This window comes from Canis lupus, chromosome 9 (genome assembly GCF_011100685.1).
Source record: "Canis lupus familiaris isolate Mischka breed German Shepherd chromosome 9, alternate assembly UU_Cfam_GSD_1.0, whole genome shotgun sequence".
NCBI lineage: Eukaryota > Metazoa > Chordata > Mammalia > Carnivora > Canidae > Canis > Canis lupus.
Window position 1 is genome coordinate 11,452,874 of NC_049230.1, and position 12,412 is coordinate 11,465,285.

At 37.4% G+C, this 12,412-nt stretch overlaps 1 protein-coding gene across 6 annotated transcripts in view; it reads left to right on the top strand.

The window, feature by feature from the left end:
• Nucleotides 1-12,412, top strand: part of ABCA8 (ATP binding cassette subfamily A member 8) — a 76,835-nt gene that overhangs the window by 23,435 nt on the left and 40,988 nt on the right. For all 6 annotated transcript variants that reach the window (XM_038546766.1, XM_038546767.1, XM_038546770.1 and 3 more), the window contains 10 exons: nt 722-948; nt 2,746-2,887; nt 3,222-3,407; nt 5,246-5,393; nt 6,864-7,032; nt 9,171-9,229; nt 9,974-10,084; nt 11,136-11,311; nt 11,778-11,897; nt 12,139-12,277. In XM_038546766.1, the coding sequence (XP_038402694.1) occupies nt 722-948; nt 2,746-2,887; nt 3,222-3,407; nt 5,246-5,393; nt 6,864-7,032; nt 9,171-9,229; nt 9,974-10,084; nt 11,136-11,311; nt 11,778-11,897; nt 12,139-12,277 (1,477 nt within the window). The remainder of the gene's footprint in view (nt 1-721; nt 949-2,745; nt 2,888-3,221; nt 3,408-5,245; nt 5,394-6,863; nt 7,033-9,170; nt 9,230-9,973; nt 10,085-11,135; nt 11,312-11,777; nt 11,898-12,138; nt 12,278-12,412) is intronic.

The window sequence follows — 12,412 nt, forward strand, 5'->3', positions numbered from 1 at the left end:
TTTCACTCAGACATGGGATTTAAGAAACACTAAACAGATGAACATAGGGGAAGAAAAAGAAGAGAGAAGGAGGCAACTTTAAGAGGCTCTTAACTATAAAGAACAAATAAGGTTGCTGGAGGGGAGATGGGCAGGGGATGGGCCAGATGGGTGATGGGCATTAAGGAGGGCACTTGTGATGAGCACTGAGTGTTATATGTAAGTAATGAATCACTAAATTCTGCTCCCGAAGCCAATATTACACGATACATTAACTAACTGGAATTTAAATAAAAGCTATAAAAAGTAAAACATTTTTAAAAAGCATTATTAGAATGGGAGACGTAGGGTATCACGAAGGTATAAAGTGTCTGTAAGTAAATAAGCAAACTTCTGAGACTCGGGTGCCAAGGAAGAATTCCTAATTGAAGTAACATTTAAAACTGAAGCTTGAGTTAAGAGTTGCCAAGTATATAAGGTCATAAAGGTATTTCAGGCACATTATAAGGCAGTGTTAGGCAGGAAGGCGATAAATGACATAGTAAATTTTGAGAACTGTGAGAAGCTCAGAATGCCTGGTGTCAGAGCCCCAAGTAGGCCAGTGGCAGAAGGCGGACATGAAAATTCAGGCTAGCATCAGATCCAGATTGACCAGTAATGTGTTCAGAGGAAAGGAGATGAGAGAAAACAGAATATGCCATCTATGAATAGATCAGTTTTGTTTATTAATATATTTCTTCAGACCACAACAAATCACTCAGTGATGGAGGAATTGATGTCAGTTACTGGGAAGAATATGAAGATACATCCCTTCATTAGGCAAGGAGGCATTGTAGCTGATTTCTTCATTTTCTTCTGCATCATTTCCTTTTCCTCATTCACTTATTATGCATCTATTAACGTTACAAGAGAGAGGAAGAAGATGAAAGTTCTGATGAAGATGATGGGTCTTCGAGATTCAGCGTTCTGGTGAGTCAAGTATAGCACAAATAAATAAGTGTAGGGATTCAGGAAAATGGGCCTCTTTAAAGCATCAGTGTTCAAACCTAATGATTTTTCTAACTCTTCCCTATGGATGGAATAAATTGTCCTTGTTTGTAACACTTGCCAAGTTAAGGCTGTGGGTCACTAGGCTTCTCCAACTGAAGGAAGAACAGCAGGCTTGGGCTGTGTGGGGTTGTGAGGTAGGGATAATGAAGGATGACCGTTGAGTCTACTGGTAAGAGTGCGGTAGAAATGGTAGATTTGGGTGCCTAAGCCAGATGGAAGTGGAATTCAAGCCAGGATGGGACTGAAAGGAGGGGAAAAAGAGGTCAAAGATCAGAAACTCTTTTGAGACTAAAGATCTGGTATGAGGGATACATTTGAAAGAACAAGCTGGCAGAACAGGATTGAGAATAGAGGCTGCATAGTTTGAATTTAAAATGTTGGAAGCTGGCTAATTCCAAGGATGGGTAAAGCCCAGTGCAAGAGCGAACTTGAGAACCACTGAAAAAGCATGGAGGTGATGTTGTGAGGAGAAAGTAAAGCAACACAGAAGCTAGGAAGCTGGGTGAAATATGCAAATGGCAACTAATTTGGAATCTGAAAGAAAATCCTTTAAGTCAATATTGAATTAATATTGGAGGGAAGTATAGCGGAGCAGTAAAATCTAATGACTCTAGAGCCAAAATGCCTGAAGTTAAAACCAAATTACTTAGCATCCTTGTTCAGTAAGTTCTTTGTCTATAAAATGAAGAAAATAATGATGCTCCTGCATAGAGCCATTGTGAAAATAAAATGATTTTGTATTTGCCAAGTTGGTAAAACACTCTTTGGCACAGAGTAATTGTTGTATTCATAAGCTATTTTTTTTAAGATTTTATTTATTTATTCATGAGAGACAAATAGGCAGAGACATAGGCAGAGGGAGAAGCAGGCTCCCTGCGAGGAGCCCGATGCAGGATTGGATTCCATGATCCCAGGGTCATACACTGGGCTGAAGGCAGATGCTCAACTGCTGAGCCACCCAGGTGTCCCTGCTTAAGCTATTATTCTGTTAGTTTTGCTGCTATTTTTGTTTTTCATTATTTCATTTTGCCCTTCAAAGAATGTTAATCAATGTGATAAAAAAAATTGAAGAAAGGAAAGTGATGTATCCTATCTTAATAGTAAATGGATGGAGTTAGAGGCAAGTATGTAGACTATTTGGTGTACGCATCCAGAGAAAGATGAAAGCTCTTGAAAAAAGAGAAAGCAACAGAGCTACACATAAGGGAGAATTTTTTTAATCTCTAGGAAATTCATGAAACTTCTCATCCCTATAAAGGCCCCAGAGAGGAGAAAAGGATCTGAGATTCATTGAGGGGGTTACCATGTACTAGGCCAGTGTCCCACATAGACATGACTTCATTGAACTAATACTGTGGTATTATTCCTAGTGTCCAGAGCAATAAAAAATTATGAGTGATTGCTCAAGGTCACAGAGTATGAATGCAGCAGGAAAACTGTTTGGATCAAAATCAGTTAGACTGGAAGACTATTTTCTCCTTTTCCCCACAATGACCTGTGTGTATGTGTATTTCTGGAGTTAATCTCAGGACAAAGAATATCCCTAGTTCCTAAAGAATTCTTCCCAGAACATTTACCTTGTATTTACATGTCCTGAAATTCAATAAATATCTACTGAAAGAACGAATGAATCAAATGAATAGTGTTAGAATCCATTCTAGATCCTCTTTTCGATGAAACACAAAATTTTAAAATAACGTCTTGTTCCCACTGTAGGCTCTCCTGGGGTTTGCTCTATGCTGTTTTCATCTTCATTATGGCACTTTTCTTGGCACTTATTATTAAATCTGTCCAGTTTGTCATTCTGACTGGCTTCATGGCGATCTTCACCCTCTTTTTCCTCTATGGATTGTCTTTGGTGAGTTTGTGAATTACATTGCTTTCCATTCAACTCTTACCCTAAGGATAAAATGTTGCTTTCTGAATAAGTAATTATTCTCCATATCCCTTTTCTTCACTGTCTGCTATTTGCCTGAGAACATCTATGTATTTGATTTGTAGTGTTTGGGTTTTTTTTTTTAAGATTTGTAGTGTTTTGTAATGCCAGCTTATAGTGCAATTTGTAGAGCACAGTTTGGTATTATAGACAAAAAAAAATGTAACTCTAATTTTGTATGTTCAATCCTTTAGTGTGTTATGCTAAGAATAATCCTTAGAGAAATATGAACCAACTGGATCTTCTCTCATTTTAGATAGCTTTGGCTTTTCTAATGAGCGTCTTGGTAAAGAAATCTTTCCTCACTGGCCTGATCGTGTTCCTTCTTACCATCTTTTGGGGGAGTTTGGGATTTACAGCATTGTACAGGCACCTTCCTACATCCTTGGAGTGGATTTTAAGTTTTCTTAGCCCCTTTGCCTTCAGCCTCGGAATGGCCCAGGTGAGAAACAACCCAACTGTTCATTGATGGCATTTCAGAAACATCTTTTGTGTCTGGAATTCAGTTGTCTATAGTTATTTCTATGATTAGCATTATCAGATTTAAAGCCCCACTGCAGACTACTGTGACATTGCCAAGATGAACTTTTTAAAAAAGATTTATTTATTTATTTATTTATTTATTTATTTATTTATTTATTTGAAAGACAGAACGAGCAGGGAAGAAGGGCAGAAGGAGGAGAGAGAGAATCCAAAGAGAATCCCTCTGCATTTAGCACAGAGTTCAATGCAGGGCTCCATCCCAGGACCCTGAGATCATGACCTCAGTGGAAACCAAGAGTCAGTCGCTTAACCGACTGAGCCACCCAGATGCCCTGTAGAGATGAACTTTTAAATGCTTTGGGCATACCGAGCTAAGCAAAATAAGCCACGTGGTGAGTGAACAAATGGAAAGTCAGCATATCATTCTTTAGAGACAATCTAAAGCATTTTCTTTGGCTATTAATTAAATATGGATTTGATATTACAAATCCAATTCTAATTATTCCAGCTTGTATTTTGACTTTGTAATTGAATGACATACATGAATGTAAAAACCACTATGTAAAAGAAAATCAAATGTTAGAAACACATTAATTGACCAGCAAATTACATTTCTGCTCATCAAATGTCATTTCTTTTTATCTGATTCTCACATTGAACTTACTTTGCTATCCCTCCAATTAAATGGCAATGTCGATCATTGCATATGTATCTGGCATTTAGTTCTTAATGAAAGGATTATTAGTTATAAAAGATGCATTAACTTGAACATCATAGACAAGTCCACTTTTCCCATAGGCTCCCCTTAAACACACCAGTCTTGATGCGTTTTGTTTTTCCAAGGGCATGAATTCTCTCATGTAGCCATCTTTGTCCTGTGTTCCATTTGGTAAAAAAATTTTTTTCAATTTTTTTTCATTTGGTAAAAATATATCTAAGGTTGAATTCAAATGTCATCTTTTCCCATACTTCACTGCATCCTACTGTTGGGAGTTAATTAGACACTTAATATAGTCAGGGCCAGAGTCCCTAACAAGAAAACAGGGAGCTGGGACATCTAAGACAAAACCACACAAGCATCCTGTTTTACATCTCAGACCAGACCATAATAGCATCATATCTAGCAGTCTCCATAGAAGTGACTTTTGGAAAAATCCAGAAACATAACAGTTAATCATAAAACATCAGTTGCTATCACAATCTGAGGTAGTTAGTCCCAAATGTTAGCGGAAGAGACCATCAACACATGAACAATAACCCAATAGGTAGGCAGGTGCATGATCAAAGTCCTGATAGGCACACCTTAGCAGCCAGTCCACAGAGGGACCACACTCAGGGTACTCAAAATAGTTCTGCAAAAGAGCTTATAAAAACCTCTAGATTTGAACGCCAAAATGGCAACCCTCTTGGGTCCCCTCCCTCTCTGGGAGCTTTATACTATCCCTCAATAAACTTAGCATTGCTGCCCAGTACTCTTCATCCAGTCCACCTCTTCATTCTTTGAAGCAGTGTGACCAAGAGCCATGGGCATTAAGGGAACAAAAATCCTGTGACACTCCTAATGCTCCAGTTTCACTTGGAACATATTTTAATCCTAGTAGTCACTACATTTCATTATAGCTGATCACATACCTGTGCCTTCCCAAAGATTTGAGAGTTGTGAAGAAGGCAGGTTCATTCAACTTTGTGTTCCCAGTATGAAGCAGAAAGTAGCTCTTCTAGGTTTATGCTAAACCTAATTGTTGAAAATTTATCACAAACCTAACTTCCTTTCATTAATTACTTCTTAATTTTCAGCTTTTGCACTTGGACTATGATTTGAATTCTAATGCATTTCCTTATCCATCGGATGACTCAAAACTGATAATAGCAACAAATTTCATGTTGGCTTTTGATCTTTTCTTCTATGTGGCATTGACGATTTATTTTGAGAAAATTTTGCCAAGTGAGTAGTGATACGATTAAAATAGAATATTATTTCCTAAAAATGAATCTCCTAACATGTGTTATTTATATTTTAAAAACTAGTTTGTGCATCAGTGGGAAGGAAATAAACAAGGGCTTTGCCCATGGCCACATTAGTTCTTTATCTCTTGCTACTTGACTGGCCAGAATAATAGTTGCCAGGATCTGCAATTTTGACTAGAACATTTAGTATACACTTGCAAATTTTTGAAGCCTGAATGTAAGCCTGAATTCAAACAGCGTGATTTTGTTCACAATCCTGTTAAAATCAAGAAATATGAATGAGAGAAAGAAAAATTAACCAGCTAAAATGACAGAATCATGGAATAGTAAATCTGGTGGTAGAATGGACCTGGGAGAGCAGTAGAGCTTTCATTCGCTAGATTTCCTCCTCAAAAGAAAGAGTTAAGTACTAACTAATTTACCAAATGGCAGGTGTAGAGAAAGTGTTCAGTCAATATTGCATGAATGAATGATTGAACACGTGAGAAGTACACGTGAACTTGAAAACATATCATTATTACGCTGGAGGTCAGTTGCAGAATATTAGTAAAATATATTTTTTTCATTTTATAATGTCTCTTAACATGTAGGGAAACAAATGATAATTAAATGCAAATATACTGGATTAATTTCCAGAAAGAGTCATAAGGAGTAAATTTGCTTCAGAGGAAAGTTATTATTTGGCAATGAGATAAAGCATAAAAACAAAGTAGCTTTTTTAAAAATTCCACTCTGCTAAATTTCAATAAGTTATTTTACCCCTTTCTCTCCCTTTCTTACAGTGTGTCCCTCATTTTCCTTAAATCTTGTTCAGTTTTCTCTTGGAATCTCTGTAATCAAAAGTGACATTGGACACAAACTCCCAATTTGTCCATTTCTTCTTCCTTTGCCAGTGTCTGACACCTGGACTCCTGGATACCATTCAACATGCCTAGCATATCTTGTATGTGTTTTCCAATAGCTGGTTTTCTTGGGGTCTTAACATTTATTTAAGTCATTCCTGGATTTTTAAGAATTCCAGTTTCATTTCCTCCTGTAGGAACTATTTTATTTATTTATTTATTTATTTATTTATTTATTTATTTATTTAAGAGAGAGAGAGAGCACGCAGGAGCAGGAGGCAAGGCAGAGGGAGAGGGAGAAGCAGACTCCTTGGTGAGCAGAGAGCCCAACACAGGGCTCCATCCCAGACCTTGGGATCATGACCTGAGCCAAAGGCAGACACTTAACTGACTGAGCCACCCAACAATGATTATAATAGAGACATCTTAGAGACTTTTTTTTTCCTGATGCGACTACACATATCAAGGAAAATACGTGCCTTTGTTGTGTCAGTGTTTTGTTCAGATGCCTGGGCAGAGAGGTTACATTACTCTGCTTTATTAGAGTGACTCTTTCCCTTAAACTGATGATTGATCCAAAATTTCATTGTCTCTTGGTCACGTAGATGAACATGGACATGAATATCCCCCCTTGTTTTTCCTGAAACCCTCCTTTTGGTCTCGGCAACATAAAGCTGATCATGTGGCCCTCGAAGATGAAATTGATTCCAATCCTTCATCTAATGACTCTTTTGAACCAATGCCTCCAGAATTCCATGGAAAAGAAGCCATCAGGTAACAAGGATGCAGATGGAGAGCAGGCCAAAGATGGAGAAGCCATCATAATTCTCTTTTGCTCCCTACGGATAGCTCCCACCTAACACCCTCCATGCTACCTTTGTCATTTCCCACTTCCAGTTTATTTTTTTTTTAATTTTATTTATTTATTTATTTGAGAGAGACAGTGAGAGAGAAGGGGAGAACGAGTGGGAGGAGGGGCAGAGGGAGAAGCAGACTCCCCACGTAGCAGGGGCTCGATCCTAGGACCACGAGGTAATGACCTGAGCCAAAGGCAGATGCTTAACCAACTAAGCCACCTAGATGCCCTGCCACCTCAAGTTTAGAGAAAAATTCCTTTAACTAATTTTATCTTATATTCTGTGGTTGACCTTTAGATTGAATACAAAATTTGATTTCACCAACTAAGATAATCCAATGAAAACGCCTGGATTCTCAATCTTTTCTTTGCTGTTTCTCTTCTTTGGCCTTAGCCTCTCTCGTTGCTTTACCTGGTCTCATTTATTCACATCTTGTCCCACCTCCTTTATCATACTCCCTATTTTTTTCTCACAGTTTTTAAAACTTCTCTTTCCTCTCCTATGGATTGCCTTTTCGAAGAGAATGAAAGAGTAGGGGGAGGAAGGGAGGAAGGATCTGAACACAGACACAAAGGGAATTGAGGAAGGGGAGCCATAGGGTGTCCTGCACATATGCATTTCCAGATGTGTTTTTTGTTTGGTGCTGGCAACTTTTCTTTCCAGATAAGAAAATAGGAATAAAGTCCTCAAGACCCCTGACTGTTGACATTTTACTTGTCCACGTGATCCCCACCTGTCAGTCCTCTGTGAATGGTCTCAGATTACTCCAGCCTACAGAGCTTTTAGGGCCCTGTCAGTTTTTAGTTTAGCCTGTTCCATATTTATCTTCTATTCTTACATTTGTCCTGTGACTTAAGCTAGGTTTAACTTCCAGCAGAGCAGCTGGGAGGAAGCAAAGCAATGGCTTCATTTAATGTGTTTCTATGTTTCTTTTTGTATTTCTTCTATCTCTTTAGCATCTCACCCACTCTAAGTGCTATGGTAAATGGGATTAAAATAGAGTGAAGAATCTAATCAAACAATTCAATATGAGTGGAGCCCGAATCCTAGATGACAAAATAAAAAGCATAAATTTGATTTTGTTTATGAATTACATATTTACCTAATAGAATAAAACCAATAAAGTGCCTAGGGCTCCAGATCTGTAATAGCATCCAGCGTATGTGAATTCTATTCTTCTCTAGTATCATAATCTGATACCATTTTATGTTTGTTATACATGCAAGATGAAATATTTTACTCGTCCTTCAGCACAACCCTAAAACACTCAAAAGTTTCAGGTTGAGGGGTGACTGGGTGGTTCAGTCAGTTAAGTTTCTGCCTTCAGCTCAGGTCATGAATCCGGGGTCCCTGTTCTGCAGGGAGGCTGCTTCTCCCTAACCCTCTCCCTCTACCTGCTGCTCCCATGGCTTGTGCTCTCTCTGTCAAATGAATAAATAAAATCTTAAAAAAAAAATGTTTCAGGTTGCAAAAGGTGAAACTTACCTGGAATAAGTACTTTGGTTAAGGTAACAGCTACTAAATGGTATAGTGTGAGGTCAATTAGATAAGATTATAAAACCCATACTGTCACTGTTGCAGTCTTTGCATCTCTTCCATACTGCACCCCTGTACCTCTTTACCAACTTCTGGAGACCTTGACTCAAGGTAAACCAAAGATACTTCCAATCTGTGCCAGTAGTTCATAATGAACCTTTCAGTATTGGATGTCCATGTTACCTGTTGATCTAGCTTCCTTGGTTTTGCAGGTTAGACATGATCCTGGTTCTCAATACTAATGCCAGGCCATTGCCTAATCTTTGGAATCAGAAGATCTGGTGATGGGATCTAAGCATAGGTAAATTTATAAAACTCATCAGGTGATGCTAATGTAACAGCTAGGAATGAGAAGCAGTATTCTAGGTGATTCTCTCCCACAAGCATGACTTCATGAGAGTGAAATCCCAGAGCTTTCTGTACCCTGATGATAAGATTTATCCAATCCTGGCAACCAAAATTAGAAGTACAAACCAAAGAAAATTGTCATATCCTGAAATATCTTTTCTTTTTTTTCAGAATTAGAAATGTTACAAAAGAATATAAAGGAAAGCCTGATAAAATAGAAGCTTTGAAAGGTAGGGGGAAAAAAGAACATTTAGTTATTCTATTGATAGTGATTTGTGATTTTAATTCCATTTTTTGTATGTGTGCTTTGTGAGTAATTAGTGGTGGCATTTCAGATTTGAAATGAGTTATTCGAGCCCCATGATAAAATTTCCCTTCTAACACATGCTTTGACTACATAAAAGTTAGAAAAAATTGATTATGTTTTAGAATCAAAGGTACTTGAAAGGTGTATTGTGTAACACTGAGGTAGTTTAAGGGTTTTCTGGATTTTTTTTCCCTACAAATTCAAATTTCCTTCTGTAATTTCAAAGCTGTTGTAGATACTGAATATTTTTCTTTTGTGCAAAAAGAGCAATTTATCTCAAAGGATTTTTAGCCACATAATAATTTACTGAACCATTAATATATTGTTTAGTCCATACATACTAGCATCCACCCACCATATACCAGGTAATGTCTATGAACCTGGGAGTATTAGATGTGTTTCCTTCTGTGAAACCAAGTTTTTTCAAAATTTCAAAACAGGATAGGCATATAAACCGATAAAACACATTCTACTGTTTTTATTTTGAATTTTACCAACCACTGTATTAATATTTAGAAAACATGGTTGAGGAAATAAAAAGGCAATCCATTAGCTTTGTAATACAATTTTATTTGTAATTTTGTTTTCCTTCCTGTCTCCCTACGTCTTTCCCTTCTTTCCTTTCTCCCATCCATTTTTCCTTTCTCCCCCCCAACCCCACTCCCAGATCTGGTTTTTGACATATATGAAGGCCAAATCACTGCAATACTTGGTCACAGTGGTGCTGGAAAATCAACACTGTTAAACATTCTTAGCGGGCTATCTGTTCCCACCAAAGGTAAGAGTTTTTTTTTCCAAAGTCAGGTCAACATATAAATCAAGCTGTTAATATAAAGTCTTTCTGATCATCAATCATAAACACAGATAACTATGGAGAATTGGAAGTTATTTTATAGAACTTGCTTATGAGGTATGACATATTTGATTGTTATACATGAAATTTGAGTCTTTCATGAGAATCACTGTCATGGTCACTAGTTATTATTTGACATTTGAACTTTTATCTGTTAGCTTTTGCTGCATAACAAGCATCCCCCAAGTTAATGGCCTAATATAAAAATTATTATTTCTTATGGTTCTGGGGTCGACTGGCAGTGCTTCTCTCTGGACTTAATTGGCTGGTGCTGGATGTTTTGGCGTGTCTTCACTCACATATATAGGGCTGCAGTTAGGAATTCTGCTTCTCTCTGCTCACATGGACTTTCATCCTCTAAGAGCCTGGTTGGGATTCTTCACCCAGGGGTTCATGATCCCAGAAACAAAGAGAAGGCAAATCCTGGTGCAGAGATAACTTCACAGCCTCTGTGTTTATCCCATTTGCTAGGATTCTCTTTGTTACATAACCAAACTAAATGTGAGCAGTGGATAAATGGATGAGATCTTGATAGGAAAAGCTGCAGATGGGACTTTCTTTCTTTTTTTTTTTTTTCTCCTTTCCAGTATACCACACAACTATAATGGAAGTTTGTAGTGCCAATTAAAAAACCCTGGAAGAGAAAATCATGTGTCTAAAATGTAGTTAATAAATATATAGGGATTTTTCATCTAGAAAGAGCTTTTCTTTTTTAAGTGTTTATTTAAATTCCAATTAGTTAACATACAGTGTAATATTAGTTTTAGGTGTACAATATAGTGATTCAGTACTTCTGTGCAATACCTGGTGCTCATCACAAACATCCTCCTTAATCCCCATCACCTATTTCCCCCAATCAACCCCCCAGGGCCCTCCCCTTTGGTAATCATCAGTGTATCCTCTAAAGTTAAGAGCCTGTCTAGAAATATCTTAATTCAAGCATGATCCTGATATTAACTTTTAACCTTTGTTATAGGTTCAGTCACCATTTATAACAATAAACTTTCAGAAATAACTGATCTGGAGAATATCAGCCAGCTCACTGGAATTTGTCCACAATCCAATGTACAGTTTGACTTCCTCACTGTGAAAGAAAATCTCAGGCTCTTTGCTAAAATAAAAGGAATTCGACCACATGAACTGGACAAAGAGGTACTCAATATATAAGAACTGATGTATTGGCCAAAATGAGATTGTTGACTCTATTTGCACTGAGTTCTTTATGCTCTATTTAAATTATATTTGTGCAAATCATGTCTAAATATTGGGCAAAAAAAATTTTAGATAATAGCTAACACTGATGTATAATTTACTACATGCCAAGCATTAGCCTTACTTTCAAATATAATGATTGATTTGCTCCTCACAACAACTCTATGAAATAGGTACTGTGATCATCCCTATTGTATACATGTGAAAACTGAAGTTCAAGAACAAGCTTGTTGCCCAAGATGACGCAGCTAGTTAGAGCGGCATGGTGTTCAAATCCAGGCAGTCTGCCTCAGGATCCATGCTTTTAACCATTACACATTACAACTTTGTATTTTCAAATTTAAAGAAAAAGAAAAGAAAAGAAAAGAAATCTTGGTGTGTGACATAAATGTTGTCATTTGGCTAGATACAAAGAATTTTACTGGAATTGGAGATGAAAAATATTCAGGATGTCCTGGCTCAGAACTTAAGTGGTGGACAGAAAAGGAAACTCAGCTTTGCAACTGCCATTTTAGGAGATCCTCAGGTAAGTCAGACTAAATTTAGAGGTAAATTCAAAGTTTTAAAAATGAAACTTTTAGTAGTAGTTCAAATATTTTATTTGTAAAGGATGTCTGTGATAAAATATTTGTGATAGAGCATTAAATAGGATAACAAGATCCTAACATCAATATCCTTTTAAATAATAAGTAATATGGTTTCTCCATGTTTTCTGGAAGAACTGCGCCTTACTGGAGACACTCTTGATATATATCCTTCCTCGGTAGGTGTTCCTGTTAGATGAACCAACTGCTGGACTGGATCCCTTTTCAAGGCACCAAGTTTGGAACCTCCTGAGGGAGCGGAAAGCAGACCGTGTGATCCTCTTCAGTACCCAGTTCATGGATGAGGCTGACATCCTGGCTGGTAACTGCTGGCTTTCACTAAGTGTCATGATGAGGTCTTCATGAGACTTAAGAAATATGGATTGGTATTCCGAGCAGCTGTATTTTATAATGTGGTCATCTAGCTGTACCTGGAAATCTGAACAGCTGGTAATGC